General features: G+C 44.2%; 1 protein-coding gene across 3 annotated transcripts in view; it reads left to right on the top strand.

The window, feature by feature from the left end:
* DHRS7B (dehydrogenase/reductase 7B) overlaps nucleotides 1–15,774 on the top strand; it is a 28,539-nt gene that overhangs the window by 10,868 nt on the left and 1,897 nt on the right. Inside the window, exons 1-6 of one of the 3 annotated variants that reach the window (XM_006126618.4) lie at nucleotides 192–333; nucleotides 5,434–5,609; nucleotides 10,456–10,571; nucleotides 12,033–12,243; nucleotides 13,330–13,422; nucleotides 15,075–15,227. In XM_006126618.4, coding sequence (XP_006126680.2) covers nucleotides 5,459–5,609; nucleotides 10,456–10,571; nucleotides 12,033–12,243; nucleotides 13,330–13,422; nucleotides 15,075–15,227 — 724 coding nt within the window. In that variant the 5' untranslated portion in view covers nucleotides 192–333; nucleotides 5,434–5,458. Of the gene's footprint in view, nucleotides 1–191; nucleotides 334–1,994; nucleotides 2,154–5,433; nucleotides 5,610–10,455; nucleotides 10,572–12,032; nucleotides 12,244–13,329; nucleotides 13,423–15,074; nucleotides 15,228–15,774 lie in introns of those variants that run through there. The other 2 variants (XM_075899710.1, XM_006126617.4) reach the window with 2 other exon arrangements.

The following is a 15,774-nucleotide window of genomic DNA, read 5'->3' as shown; positions in this document are numbered from 1 at the left end:
TCTTCCTGGTACCTATTTACTTCAGTTGCATCAATACCAGCTTAAAAAACTCAGCTGCTCTCTCTTCCTAGGTTTTTCTGTTTGATTATTTTTTCCTAATTCTTCTCTGTATCTATATAAGCAGGGTCTTAAATGACCCTCACTTCTCCAAGGTCACAGTCAGTGTTCCTGAGGTCAGTTGCTAGAGGTTGTTCTTGGTCATTCCTGCCAGTGATAGAGTGAGAGCTTGGCCCCCTGCCACTTCCCAATTTAGATCTGTCTGCCCCCTTTCAGCAGACCAGAGGGAGACACTATTGCAGGGAGCCACTACTGGCGAGGGAGCTCTTCTCAAAGGTAAGAGATTGTACTTTCTTCTGACCAAAGACAGTAGCTGTCGCAGTACAGGGCTGCACTTCATCCAGCACAGCCGCCACTCTACAACAGGGCTCTTCTGTCTCTCTCTTTTTTTTTTTTTTTAAGCGAGACCCTTTGCTTTCTAAAAATACCCTCCCAGTTGCTACCATGTGTCACATAAAGGACAATGTGATTCTGGGAGGCTAGAGTTAAACAGTTCTTCCCCGTATAACTGTCTTGGGTTTGCAGTTTCTCATTGAACCCGTTGGTACTTTAACTTGTCTCTGCTGCTTCAGGGCTTTCTTGTACTTGATAGCCAAGCCCTTTACTCCTGACTTTTAAGGGCTTCTCATACCTTGTTGTTGTTGTTTAGCTTTGAGGAGGAAAAAATATTTGCATGTGTGGATGTGATCTGTTTTATACTGTTTAGTCTTTTTGACAAGTTCCCAATATTTTGTATTTGTTTATATTTGTTACCGATTTGTCCTCCCCTGCAATGTGGGGATTTGTGACCTTACTGAGCTTGGAGTCCCCTATTCTCCAGATAATTTGGTGTCATCTTAAACTTTCTTTCTAGCTGGCAGGAAAAGGTAGTGGTTCCCTGCTTTTCGGATATGAATAGCCAAGTCTTGGAACGGTAATGGTGGGATCTTGAACTTTGAAGCTGGAAGTCTGGGGGATGCCCATTGCATCTTAAATTAACCAGCAGGGTTGATATATGGGTCACCTCCTCGTATGTCTTCCTGAGATCCCTTTAGCTACTCTGAAATTTCATCAGGCTTTAGGCCTTCTGACCTTCTTCCACCAGCCTTTTGAGTATTACAGCTTGACATTTTCTGGCTGTGGATAACGTCCTTGTTGATTCCTGGTCTGTGTTCCTTCCCCAGCTCACAGTTACCCTTTCCATCAACCCCTCCACCAAGTAAACCTAAAGAAAAAGGATCAAGGCATATTCTGATACCCTGTGGTGCCAGCAAAGGTGCTGTGCTCTGTGAACATGATAGGGACCTGCTTATTAAATGAGAGCACACACTAGCGAATTCCTTAGTTTCTTGGATGTCCATTGGAGCCTGGATCTGCCTCTACACTATCAGTCAAGCACTATCTGTACCTAAACTCTCACAGCAGATTATTGTGGGGAGACGGGACACAACAACTAAGGGCTAAATGTATCTCCTATTAAAAGGGAGAATTCTATTGATTTTAATAGGAGCTGCAGTAGAGTCCAAGGGGAGAGAGATTCTTGCCTTTCATGAACCACTGAAATCCTTTCCCATGAGGAAGTTAGTCTAAGTGGCAGCGAGTGGGAGCTACTTCCGTCCATCCCTTTTAGAGTCCAAGCAGGATCCAGGTTCCCTCTGATACTCCACAGTATGTGCTATTCCATATATTGACCAGAAAGCAAAGGAGGATAGGGTTTTGTAGTCAAGCTGTGACTAGACACTGAAACCCACCTTGGGGTATCCAACCCCACATGTGCTCTCCTTGAATCAATCCTAAGATGTCCCAAATGGTGGGCCATCAGACCATGCATACTGTCCCTATTTCCATAAGTAATTTCCTGGGCAATTCCTTAATGGTTTTAAATTCCACTGGCGGTGTTGATCCGTGGTGATGTTCTTGATTGAATGCAGGACCTTTGCTCTCCCCGTAGAAAAATAGACTGTAGAACGGAGAATGGAATACAGTAACCTGGTGCCGTGTTTACATGGGGCAAACTGTCCTCCAGCACCAAGAGACCCAGAGTGGACTAAGGTATTTTCTCAGTTGACCATGGAATCCGAGACGGTTGTTCCTTGGGCGCAGATGGTTACAAGATGGTTTGTAGTTGTTTTTTTTTACTTACCTTTTTTTTTTGTTGGTGCTGTCTTTTGCTTTAATTGGATTCTCAAAAACCACAAGTGAAGAAAACAGCAAATTTATGGAAGCCACAAATATATATTTCACCTTCTGCAAAGCCTTTTTATCTCAAGTAACATAACTGTGAGGAATGGAGATAGTTGCTGGTACCCTTGTTATGGTTTTTTTCATCCTCTTGTCTGGCTAATCCTTTCAGTGTTTGCCACTGCTGCAACTCTTATGCCAGAGTGAAGCTTTCCTAAGTGCTGGAGTATTCCAGCACTGTCAATGAGATGTACTTGATACATAATGGAGCAAAGAAAGGGTTTAAAGTGTATTTGTGAGCATAAACAAAAGCCTGTGTAAACATGACTCATTGGCATTCCAGTTCCCTATTTACTGTTTCTGTGATTTCCATATTAAGCTGTTCAGTTTTATAAGTCGCAATAATGGGTGGGGTCTTTTTACCTGTAAGTTGATCTTGAAATTGGATCAGAGCTTTGCGATCTAGATCTGAGGTACTCTAGCAATTCTTTCCCCATGCTTATGTCTCTCCAAGACTAGTAAGGTATGTTGTCCCTGATCTCTTTCCTGAGGTTTCAAGCCTGACTGAGTAGAGGCTTTCTTTATCCTGGAACTCTTGTTTTTAGAATTCCATTCCCGTTCCATCCTTAGGAGTCAGCTGGTAAGGTTGCTGTTCAGATAAGTATCTTTGATTGGTATTTCCACTCCCCCCATATCACCTGCTCCTGCCTCCTTTTCCCCTCGCTCCCCGTTGTGGGCAGGAGAGTTATCCAGCAATTAGAACATTAGACCAGAAGTTGTAAAATCAAAGTCCTGTTGCTGGTTGTTCAGCTGGTGTAATCTTATCTGGAGGTGGTGATTAGGTCAGTTGTATAGTTTTCCCATGTATAAGGTGGAAATAATAGAAAAAGGGAAACAAAAATGCTTGTCAGTTTAAAAAAAAAAAAGGCTTCCAGATGAGGGAATTAAAAACACAGAACTTCCTAGTTTAGAAAGGTGAATAAGAAGTGATATGATAGAAGGGTATAAAAGTGTGGTGCACGGAAAAGGTGTGCCATTTACCCCTTTTCTGAATGCAAAAACAAGGGGATGCTCAATGAAATTAAAAAGCAACCATTTTTGGTCCGTAAACCAGATGACTGATTTTTTGGAGAACAACCTGGTGAAGTAGTAATTCTAATCAGTGTGAACTTGAACTGTGCCGGTTAACTAGAGATAACATGTGAGAATGATCCATATTGTGTAGTAAAGTTTGGTTAGGAAAGTTGTTTGGAAAAAAGTCCTTCTCCATGGTTATTGTAAAACATATTAAAAAGTGGTTAAGGGCCAGATTTTCAGAATAGCTCTGTTCCTTTATAGGCACCTTAATGAAGAGGCCAACTCCCAGTGAAAAAAGCTTAGATGCCTAAATGGGAGCTGAATATGTACCCTGTAATAATGTGTTCCAAATAAAGGATCAATGCCAGGACTGTTGCCTTCACAGTTTTGCTCTCAGATTCTAGCTCATTACCTCACCCAAATATGGCTGCAGGTGGCCACTTGAAGATTTTTTGCAGCCTCAACTTTCTGGGAAGTGATGGGGGAGGGAGGGGACAAAACAGAAGCCTCTTCCCTGGTGCTGTCAGCAGTAATTGTTCCCTGACCCCTTCTGGAGACATAACAGCTGGCGAAGCAGGCAGCCTTCCCAGGGGCAGTGGGGTTAGGCTTCAGTCCTGGGAGGGCAGATGGCAAGCTCTATCCATGGAGCGTCAGGCTCTGTTCCCTGCGCAGTGGCAGACTCTGTTCACAAGGTCATCACACACCCTATCATCCCTGGCCTCACTGTCTCCTTATCCATCTCCCCATCCAGGGCTTAATTTGTCCCCAGGCTTGCCAAGGCTGAGTAAGTCTGCTGTGAAAGTTACATGTGTATGTTTGTTAATGTCACTTTTCACAGCAGATTTAGTATCTCACAAGTCCAAAAAAACCCAACCCTAAAAACAAAAGAAAAAATACAAGAACAAACAAAGCACCTTACTTGTGTTTCTGTTCTCTTTAGGTCCAGTAAAGCAGTGGTTCTCAACAAGGGGCACACACCCCCCTAAGCATAGACAGAGGTCTTTCAGGGGGCACATCAACTCCTCTAGATATTTGCATAGGTTTACAATAGGCTACATAAAAGCAGTAGCAAAGTCAGTACAAACTAACATTTTGGTTAGATAGACATCTGTCAGGGATGGTGTAGACGGAGCTTGATCCTGCCTTGAGGGCGGGGGGCTGGACTCGATGACCTCTCGAGGTCCCTTCCAGTCCTATTATTCTATGATTCTATGATTCTATACAGACAGAATAAGAAAGTCAGCACTTTTGAATAAGTGTGCAGTAACATTTGTATTTTTACGTCTGATTTTGATGCAAGTCATTTTGAGACAAAACTTGGGGTAGGCAAGACAAATCAGACTCCTGAAAGGGGTACTGTAGTCTGGAAAAGTTGAGAACCACTGAGTGAAGGACAGAGACAACTGTACATTATTTTTATTATTGAGTCTGGGAGGGGGGGAGCTGCATACATAAATTATAATGATTTGGACGTGTATATGCATATTTATTTATTTTTCCTAAAGTTAATTAAGTATTTTAGAAAAAATTGTCAGAGCAGCCAGCAGCTCTTGGACCTCCCATCTAACCAGGTGGATTTTCTTATAGCAACCTGGAATAATGTATAGGCACTCTTATGGTCAGCATTTCAATACGGTGGAGATGGATGCTATAGAAAAATCTTAAGATGTTTTTATAGCACCATAGATGTGCAGAAATTTCTCAACCGCAAAGAGCATTTGGTCCAACCATGGCAGGCACAAGAAAACAAATGCAGCAAGTGAAAAAAATGTATTTAAGAGAAGGAGGCAGTTGGCAATTGATCTCTCAGCCTAACTTGGTAACATGGCACCTTATAATATCCAAAAACCAAGTGTCCTGTTGAGATGCTGAAACTGGCATTTAAGTGCTTAAAATGGACTTTTACATGATGCTCCCACTTTGTGCAGGATTTGAACATTCCCCTGAATGTGTCCACATGAAAACTGGGTCCTGTGTGCCGGAGAGGGGCCAGGGTGGTGGGCAGAGAATAGATAAGCGTGTGTTAGCTTCTTAATCTGATCAATGTCCTAAAGAGGGAAAGGGTCACCAACCGGTGTCAAGCTCTTCCTAGCTTTACTGGCTGTGAAATGCTTGTTTGCTTTAATTTTGTCACTATAGGAAGAACATTCACAAAGGGAAGCTCATGGATCTCACCTTCACAGCCATTGTCCCACTGCTTCTCGGCAGCCTGGGGATCTTCGCCCTTTTCAGGCTGCTGCAGCGAATGCGGATGCAGGCCTACCTCCAGGATGCAGTGGTGGTGATCACGGGAGCTACCTCTGGCCTGGGGAAAGGTGGGTTTCCAAGCACACTAAGAAGTGACAGGAGAATGGGAATGTAGGGTGCAGAGGGGTGTGAATGAAAAGCTGTTTGTTCAGAGTCACACCCTTGTAAACACGTATCAGCACGGAGCAGAATGTTTCGTTGCCTTTGCACCTTGGAGAGGGAACAGGAGGAGCAGCACAACCAAACCAGTCTCAGCTACCCAAATGACACACTTCCATGTAGGGCACCACACCTCAGCACTTATTAGAAAAGTCTTTTGGTTTGTTTACATGTACTTAGAGCTCCTGGAAGTGAATAACTGGTAGCAGACTTGTGCTGTCAGGAGCCTTTGGGTACCTAACATCATGGAAAAGCCAGGGGATCAGAGGGTGACTTCCTACAGATGCATGGAAAACGCAAAAACTCGTGTCAACTTTATAAATGCCATGTACAATAAAACCTGTGTTATCTGGCATGCTCGGGGATTAGGGCGTTCCAGTTATCTAAAAATTCCAGTTATCTGAGGGGCCCATCAACCTAGGAAAAACCCCTGGACAATAACAATAAAACTCACATTTTTAATATTGTTCGATTTGTAGTGTGAGGCAGTTGGTCTCACATTTCTATTTTGAGTTAAAGATGATTAGTACTTCTTAAATAAAAAATTAAGCCAATCATGCTAAACCAAGCCCGGCCTGTGCGCCTGAAGATGTGACAGTCTTGTGGCTGGGAGCAATGCTGGTTAACAAAGTTTTCTGGTTAACAGAGTGCCAGATAACAAAGGTTTCACTATATATCTATATGGGCTAGGGATTGTATTCTGGCTTCATAGGAAAGTTATTGGAGTTTTTCTACAGGAACTGAAACAGTGTAATGCAAATCTCTAATTTGGAGACGCCTCATATGCTTTTGGAAACTGCATAGAAAGGTTTGACCTATTTAAAGAGGTCTAGTAAACCAAGTACTGAAAATCCTATCACATAATGCCCCTAATATGGGGGGGAGGCCACTCCCTTCTGATCCAAGAACTTACATGACACTGGGAGGGACAGGCTCTGTGAGAGGTCCTAATATACTTTAAACCAGTGTTTCTTAAACTGTGTTCCGTGGCACACCGATGTGCTGTAGTGAACAGAATTCAAAATGGCTGCCCTTAAAGGGGCAGACAACCCTTTTTTCTCAATACCTCCCCCCACCCCCGGACCTTTTTTTTGGGGGGGGTGAGGGGGCCCTCAACATAATCCTTGGTGTTTCTCATAAAAAATTGTTTGGTGTTCCTCAGTCTTAAAAGTTTAAGAAACACTGCTTTAAACCCTGCCAAGGTCTCAGTGTGGTAAGTAAGACGTGTATATTGTTTAAGATTTGTATTCTCTGAAATGCCGCTCTTCTGAATAAATATTTTCTTTATGAAGGCTGACTGGTTCTTAATTAGCTCTGTCATTGTCACAGAGGAGAGGACTGCAGGCCCTGAACTAAAGTCAGGCCTGTGGAAGGGATTACAGAGACTTTCCAGCGAAACTGCAGCTTCAATCACTGGTCTATGGGAAGAGTGTTGTGGGACTGCCTAGAAGCCTGAAACCTAAGTAGGATGACCATAAGGAGGCCACCGAGGACTTAAAGGTGTCAAGAACTGTGACACAGACCATTTCTAAAAGACCTACTGGAGCTAGTGGTCTGGACTCGTCCCCTATTGTAATTTTTTTCCCACTCTGTTCCTGTCCAGCTATGGGGCATGATTCCATGCATGCTTCTCTCTCCTTGGGTGCGTCTAGACTGGCAAGATTTTGCGCAAAAAGCAGCTGCTTTTGCGCAAAAACTTGCCAGCTGTCTACACTGGCCGCTTGAATTTGCACAAGAGCACTGACTTTGTAATATACAAAATCAGTACTTCTTGCGCAAATACTTTCACACTCCCGCTCGGGGAAAAAGCCCTCTTGCACAAGAATATTTGCGCAAGAGGGCCAATGTAGACAGGGAAGAACTGTTTTGCGCAAAAAAGCCCCGATGGCTAAAATGGCGATTGGGGCTTTCTTGCGCAAAATAGTGTCTAGACTGGCCACGGATGCTTTTGCACAAAAACATCCATGCCAATCTAGACGCTCTTTTGCGGAAATACTTTTAACGGAAAAACTTTTCCGTTAAAAGTATTTCCGCAAAATCATGCCAGTCTAGATGCAGCCCTTGAGTGCAAATCCAAAGTGGGCAAATTTTAAGTTCAAATTTTCTACCCCACTGTCAGTTGAAGCAAAGAACTTTACAAAATGCAAAGGTGGTGCATATAAACAGCCATCAAGTATGTTAACTGGTAGCTTTTGTCAGTGGGAGATTTATGCACTGCCTGGGTGGATGTATTCCTCCTTAAAGAAGCTGCCTTAAAGAAGCTTCTTGGGTTTACACTGCCTTTCTGTTGTCTTATGACTTCTCCTCACATGTACAGCAAGTCAACATATCTGGATGCCATCTCAGCCACTCAGAACTGAAGAGCTGCAAATGTGAGGGGGCAGAGAGGAGTATAATGTTCCATGTTTGGAAGAGAGTGGGAGAAGCAATGTCCTGGGAGTGTCCTTTGAAGTCCAAGTAGTGTATTGCAATTTAAATGCCAGACATTTATTGGGAGTCTGCTTTCCTGCTGTATTGCTTTTCAACTTGTGTGGAGCAAGCTGGGATCTACCTAACCCAAAATGTTTATTCCCTTTAAAATTTTGAAGTTCCACCCATGATACAATCAGTTTTTCTATCTTATAGACTCTGCTGCATTAAAACCCCAAGCTAATGCCAACTTTTCTCCTGGGGCTATTTATACATTGACGCATCTTAATTCCTCTTGGCTGTGCGTTGTTCCACACCCTTTGACATTGTTCCACACTCTTTGATGTCATTACAAAGCAATCTTGCTTGGAATAATAGTAGCTGGATGGATCAGAATTATCGTTAGGGCCCTACAAAATTCACGGCCATGAAAAACATGTCACGGACTGTGAAATTTAGTCTTTTTTGTGTTCTTAGTAGGGATGTTAACCATCGGTTAATTGAATCATCAATTAACCTCATGAATTCTTATCGGTTAGTTGACTAGTATGTAGTCGCTGGGGCTGGAAGCCAGTGTGCTCTGGCTCCACTCCTGAGGAGACCCCTGCCAATTCACGCTGCTGTCTGCATACCAGAGGCAGCAGCACAGGGTGGCAGTAGCCTTTGTCCAGGGGAGGGTCTGAGCTCCCAGACCCAGCATGAGCTGGAACTGAACCTGGCTGCCTGCGCGCCTGGCTCCTAATACACTTTAAATGCAGAGCCGCAGTGGGGTAGGTCCTGGATCTGGCACGAGCCAGGGCTGAACAGGGCTGCTGGCCAGCCTGCTAAATTTACTAGCAGGTGGCAGGGAGGGGGAATGTTTGCAGTTGATAGCATTAACCTATAAGCTTTTGCTTATTGGATAATCGATCACACTATTACATCCCTAGTTCTTACCCTCTACAGATGACACAGGGGAGACCAATATTTCTCATATTAGGAGTTCTGACCCAAAAGAGTTTCAAGGGGGTCACAACGTTATTTTAGGGAGGCTCACAATGTTGCCAGCCTTATTTCTGTGGTGCCTTCAGATCTGGGTGGCTGGAGAGTGGTAGCTGTTAGTCAGGCACCCATCTCTGAAGGCAGTGCCCTGCCAGCAGCAGCACAGAAGTAAGTATGGCAACACCAGGTTGTATCATCCTCACTTCTACCTTGCTGCCTTAAGAGTTGGCCGGACAGAGAGTGGTGGCTACTGACTGGGCACCCAGCTCTACAGGTGGCAGCGCAGAAGTAAGAGTGCCAATATCATACTAGGCCAACCTTACTGCTGCCTTCAGGAGCTCGGCTCACAGTCAACAGCTGCCACTCACCAGCTGCCCATCTCTGAAGGCAGTGCCGTAGCCAGCAGCCGTGCAGAAGGGTAGTAGTACCACAGCCCCCCACAATTACCTTGCAACCCCCACAACTCCTTTATGGATCATGACTCTTAAAATTTAAGTAGCTGAAAAAATGCAATTTATTATTTTTAAAATCCTGGTACCATCAAATTGACCAAAATGGACCATGAATTTGGACTAGGGTCCTAGTTATCTCACTGCAATGGCAGGATGAAGTCTTCCTTCCACTCTACTTGAGTGGGCGCAGTTGGCTAGGAATTATTTTTTCATGGCCCCTGATGTTTCAGATGCCTGAAGAGGCCATGTGTCCACCTGTCATGTCCCTCCTCCCCTTCTCTCGGCATAAGATACTTCTTTCCAGTCCAGATATGTTGAAATATTGGACCTTAACTATAACTTTGCTTTACAGAAAAACTGGTTTAGATCCTTTTTTTGAGCGGTGGTTTCTCCTGCACTGGCACCTAGAAGCTCAGGCCCCAGTGTGCTAGGCACTGTTTATGCACAACAAAAAGATGTGCCCAAAATACCTTACTTTATATTTTAAGATTAGGGAAAACAGGCAGACATGGGGACTGTAAAGTAGTCATTATCAGTGGCCACCACACACCAACTGCCTAACCATTGTTCAGCATTTCTAAATGACCGAGCTTTGTTCTTACTCCAGAGCCTTTCTGCTTGGACTCATGCCTCTGAAGCAACCTAGCTTTTCAGACAGAAGATGAAAAAATAAGACACTACTTTAAAAATAAAAAGCTTTCCTATTAGCAAGGTGGCATAAAGAAAGCGTGTCTTGCTGTAGGCTGGAGATTACAGTGGCGTATTTGTGAGATGGCTTAATCGTATGATCAATATGGCCATCTCCAACCCATGCTAAAGGGATCTTTAGTGCATACATCCAGCTATAAAACAAATATAAGATCTGTTTCTTGCATTAACATGTCTGCTCTTCTTTTATACCCTTCCTCCAAAGAATGTGCAAAAGCTTTCCATGCAGCTGGGTCCAGACTGGTGCTTTGTGGCAGAAATGGTGAGAGACTGCAAGACCTGGTGCAGGAGCTCTCTGCCAAGGCCAACCAATCAAAGAATGTAAGTGGAGGGAGAGAGAGGGCTGTTGTGTCCTGGTGCAGGCACTGCTGTTCATGTCATTACAGGATTTGCAGAATTTCTTGTTGGCTGTGTTGAATGAGAAAGTTGCAATTCTACAATAATCAGCAGATTTTTGCTGCATGTACGGGAGCATAATCTAGTGATGTGTCTTGTCTTGCAGAAAATGCCCATGACTCAACCATCTTAAAAACGATCCATGTTTTAACAAACCAAGTGTGTGCATGCAGGGTGTAGACCAGTATCCCTGGCAGAGTAGCTTAACCGAGTTCAGTTTTGGTTTTGAGCTCTACCTATAAAATAGTTTGGATAAAAGGATAGTATATGGTCATTGATGGTTCATAGTGGTGCAGGTACAATCCCAGGATGGGCTGAGACTATTGACCATATCAAACTCGTGTTACTACTTTGTTAAATACAATATTAGAGCAAGAGAGATTCCAGGGGGATCGCACTTGTTTACTCCCCGCCTGACAGCTGGTGGTGGGGGCCAGCTGACGCACAACACGCTCCAATTATTCTGTCCTGGTTTATTGGTCCACAGAGCGCTGTTACAAGTTGGTACAACTTGTACCTGCAAATGAGACTTTAAAGTTGCTTTTTGATCCTCTCCCTCAGCTTGTTCCTTCAACTGCAGAAAAAAACAACTGATGCCCTTAGCTGTACCCTGAGCTAGCTTTTCAACGCCCCTCTCCCAATAGAGCAGAACAAACTCGGGATGTGTGTATGGTACCTCCATGCACTGTGACATTTACTTCCACAACTCTAAGCAGCACAAGAATCTTCTGCTGTGCTCTTGGGCCAGATAATAGTGCCATTTCATGTTTGTAAAGTGTTACCGTAGTTTAATATAGCTCAGATCCCAGAGGATGGGACTGCTTGGAGACATGGGTAGGAAAGAAGAGTGAATTCTCCCCAATGGACTTCCATGGGACAGTCCCAGCTAGGGTATCCACAGGTCGAAAATTAATCTTCCCACCTCTCCATTTCATTACCCTCATTATTTCCAGTGCTGGGAAGACCCAGGGGTGGCCCAGTGAGGAACACAGAGTTCTAAATTGTGGCCACTGACAGACATTCTTGATACCAATAATAGTCACACCTTAATGTTTCAGGATCAACACCACCCAAAAGAGTCACAATAATAGTGTACATTCATTGTTTCATTTACCAAGCCTCAATCTCAATATCACTGCTCAGTGGATCATTGCATGCTGGGATCTGTAGTCTCTTTAGTCCATACCAATGGAAGTGGCAGTTTGCTTTAATGATTGCAAGCAGCCACTGCAGCCAATGAGTGGACAAAGATTGGGTATTCCTGCCTTCTCAGCTTTGAAGGTACATTGCTCTTCTTTGTGCCTTCTCCCTAAGAAATGGGAGTGAACAGGCAGAATGGCCAGGAGCCCAGAAGAAGCCTTTTGCTAACACGTTGTTTGTTCACAGATGCACAAACCTTGCACTGTGATCTTTGACCTCTCTGATACTAAAATGGTAGTCAGTGCTGCTGAAGAGATCCTGAAGAGCGTGGGTCATGTGGACATACTGATCAACAATGCAGGGATCAGTTATCGAGGCACGATATTGGACACGGGGATGGATGTGGACAAAAAAGTGATGGAAACCAACTACTTTGGTCCTATAGCATTCACAAAAGGTACATGCCGCTTATCCCTTCATGTGTTTGAGCTGGCCTGTTGCTTAGCCCTTTAGTCTGACCCTTGTCCTTACCCCTCCAGCTGTTAAAAGATCTCCTGAACTCTCTGCTCTCTCAACTCTGAGGCCCTTGCAATAGAATAGTTTCTTCCATAATTATTATATACCCGTATCATACCTGTATCCCTAGTGGGCAGCCCTATTTTATTTTTGTTTGATTTGTGTAGATAGCAAATCTGGGAAGTGGTTACCTAGCATGAGTTTAGAAATATTGAAACCAAGAGTAAAAATGCCCCTTTTATCACTTCTGATAGGAGTTTTTCTGCCAAGCCATAGAGGGTTAGAAGAAAGAAAGAATCCTGCCTTATAATGTATCTTTCTCTACACAGAAGTGATTTGCCTCTTCTCCCCTTGTAACACTTCTTTTGCTGGCTGGTGCATCCTGTCACTTCTGCAGTAGAATGTAAACCCCTCCAGTCCTGCCTAAAATTGCCTGGAGTTTAGAGGGGCTTAGAAAAGCCTGTGTTCTGTCAACTTTGCTTAGTTGCTTTGACTTAAGTAGAACCTGTTGTATTTTTACCCTTGGTAAGAGTGCGTGGTGTGTGTGTCATAGTAGGGATGTAAAGAACTACTCAACAGGATAGTCAGCTAGTTGCTCCCCCCCGCCCCTTGCTGCCTCATGTAGGGTTAGTACATGAGTCCGTGTGTGTATAGACTAGTTCATGATGGAAGGTATCTCTGCTATTGCCATCTCCTGTGGAGCTGGAAGATTTGGGAGGGGGCGGGCGGGGGAGAACCACCAGAGAATGGACCTTGGCATTGCTTAATCTGGGGCCTATAATGTTGCTTTCAGGGCTTGCTGCATAAAGGGTCTTCCAGCATGTGAATACAGTAAATGAGGGGCTTTCATTTTAATGTGAGCATCCTGTTCACCAGTGTCCCCTTGCCTTTCTCCTAAATTAGATCAGCAGACCTTAGATGACCCCCACTTTCACAGCAGTACTGTTTTTATGAACACTGAGTATGGGTAGCACTAACAGCTATTATTGCTCTTCTGAATAAGTCTTCTCTCTCTCTCTCCCTCTAGCACTTCTGCCCTCCATGATCAAAAGACAACAAGGCCACATTGTGGTGATCAGCAGTGTTCAAGGCAAAATAAGCATTCCTTTCAGATCGGCATGTAAGTAGCTCTATGCAGGATGGGGACTAGGAGCCCAGGGCACTGGAGTGGAGAGCTGAATACTTGGATTCTCTTCCACTCCTCCCATTTTGGAGCAGGCACTATGCATGGAATGCAATGATCTGTGCAAGGTTCTCAATGGGATCTCCACCCTCCGATGTAGTGGTCAGAAGCGTTCAAGCCTCTGTCATAAATTTTAATCTTCATCCACGGAAACTGTGGTCTAAAATTCTCATGGGAGGCCGGCCAGGATTTCCTTTCCCATCCTGAAATCTTCATGGCATTTATCCATGCCAACATCTGGGAACTCCTGCAAATTTTAGTTACTAGGATTTAGTTCCACATTTGTATTGCTGTTTATTTATGCTCTTTTCTGGCTGTTAGGTGACAGTTCTCCTCCCTGGGTGTAAGGATCCTGGGAACAGAGAAGCATATCCTGTTTCTTAAACAGAGTTCAGTAAATTGTATGCTGCCTTTCCAAAAATGCATGAACGGATTAGGTCTTTGGCATGAGCCTGCAGTCAAATTTGGACAAATAAGAGTTAGGCTCAAGATGAGACATCTGTGGAAAAAATTAGTGTAGGAGACCTCAAGGATACAGGGATTTGAAAACAGAATAAGTGTGCTTGGTACATGGGACATTAGAGAGCATTTCAAGCTTAGGATGGACAGGAACAGAGAATAAAGAGGAATGCATAGACAGGTTGTAAGATGAAATGAGTGGAACTATAAAGAGTCTGGCAGGGAAGGAGCTTCCTTGGTACAGAAGAAGAGAGGAAGCCAGTGAAGGGTTTCAAGATGGGTTTGTGAGGTGGTCAGAGCAGCAGAAGAACAAGATGACAATGATGATGTTTTGAATAGATGAGATTGGGGGAGAACAAGATGAGTTGTGGAAGATGACGTAGCTGATAGTCTGCTCCAGGCATGGACCTAGGTTCTGAAAGTCAGGATGGTGAAGGATATGGATTTTAGAGACCACATGGATATGGATTTTTAGCGACAGGACATGAGAACCTGAATGTGGAGCAGAATAGAGAAGATTCTGAATATTTACTCCTGCAGACTCCATGAGGGAGGATTAGGATGTTCCTGCTGGACTAGGAAGAGAGACTTTGAGCAAGAGCTTGATTGAGGTTCGGGGGGGGGAGGGGCAGCATGGAAAAGAGGAGAACAAGTCCTGCCCTAGGCTATATGACTTGTCTCTACTCTCACCTTGCTGTGCAATCAGGTTTTTAAAGAAGCTACTCACTGCTCTACACCTTGTCATAGCAGGCCCTGCTGTCAGACATTATATTCTCGCCCTGCCTCAACCCTGTATTTCCTCAGCTGCTCTTCCATGCAGAACTCTGGCTCTCTAGTCTTATCAAATGAGGCAGCATTGATTGTTCCAGGGCCTTCTGCCCAAGTCCGATATTAAGCCCTGTTTCCTGGCCAGCTTCCAACTTGAGTAATTAGATTTTTGCCTTTTGAAAATGCCTCTAACGTCCATTAAGAGTTGCTGGCCTTCGCGGCTTGTAAGCAAGCGATATAGTGTGGAAGCGTCCTGTGCTCTAGTGACAGAGGGGTTGCAAGTATTTAAAAAAAAAAAAAAAAAACTAGCCTGAGTCCTGCTCCTCCTCCCTCTGACTGCATGCCCACGGTGTGTTTTGCAGATGCAGCCTCCAAACATGCCACGCAAGCCTTTTTTGACTGCCTGCGAGCAGAGATGGAACAGTATGAAATCAATGTGACTGTTGTGAGCCCTGGCTATATTCAGACAAATCTTTCTGTCAATGCTGTAACTGCAGATGGATCTCGCTATGGAGGTGAGGATTGGCCTTCTGTGCTCAGTAGAGAAGTGAGCTTGTCTCCTGTAACAAACTACTCTCAACGCCTCCACCCCAGCAATTTGACAGATTGGCCTCAGGAGTTTGCCTCCAAGAATGGCTTTGGGTGTAGGGGGTGTCTCCAAGCCATAGCACAAAAGCTGAGATCACTCACCAAGCAGAAGTTGCTATTTTGGGGTTATGCAGGGATATATGAACTGGCATTTTTAACAAGCCAACTCTGTGGCACGCCACCTGTTTGAAACAAGTGTAATTGACAGTGTTTCTTATAGTAACCATATTGGTCCCAGGATATCAGAGACAAGGTGGATGAGCCAATTTCTTTATTGGACCAACTTTTGCTGATTTAAAAAAAAAATCACCTCAACTTCACCTCAAGCAGAAATCTCAGTTTCTTCCCAGGATACAAAGAATATACCACAGAAAAGAGGCAGTTAGTTGAGAGAGAAGGTGGGAAATGAGTTCAGGTTGAGCTCCAGCTGAGCTTTGGGGGATATGGAAACCTTCCTTGTCTCAGCTAGTCATT

The sequence above is a fragment of the Pelodiscus sinensis genome, chromosome 16 (genome assembly GCF_049634645.1).
Source record: "Pelodiscus sinensis isolate JC-2024 chromosome 16, ASM4963464v1, whole genome shotgun sequence".
Classification (NCBI taxonomy): domain Eukaryota; kingdom Metazoa; phylum Chordata; order Testudines; family Trionychidae; genus Pelodiscus; species Pelodiscus sinensis.
This window is presented reverse-complemented; position numbering and strand designations above follow the sequence as displayed.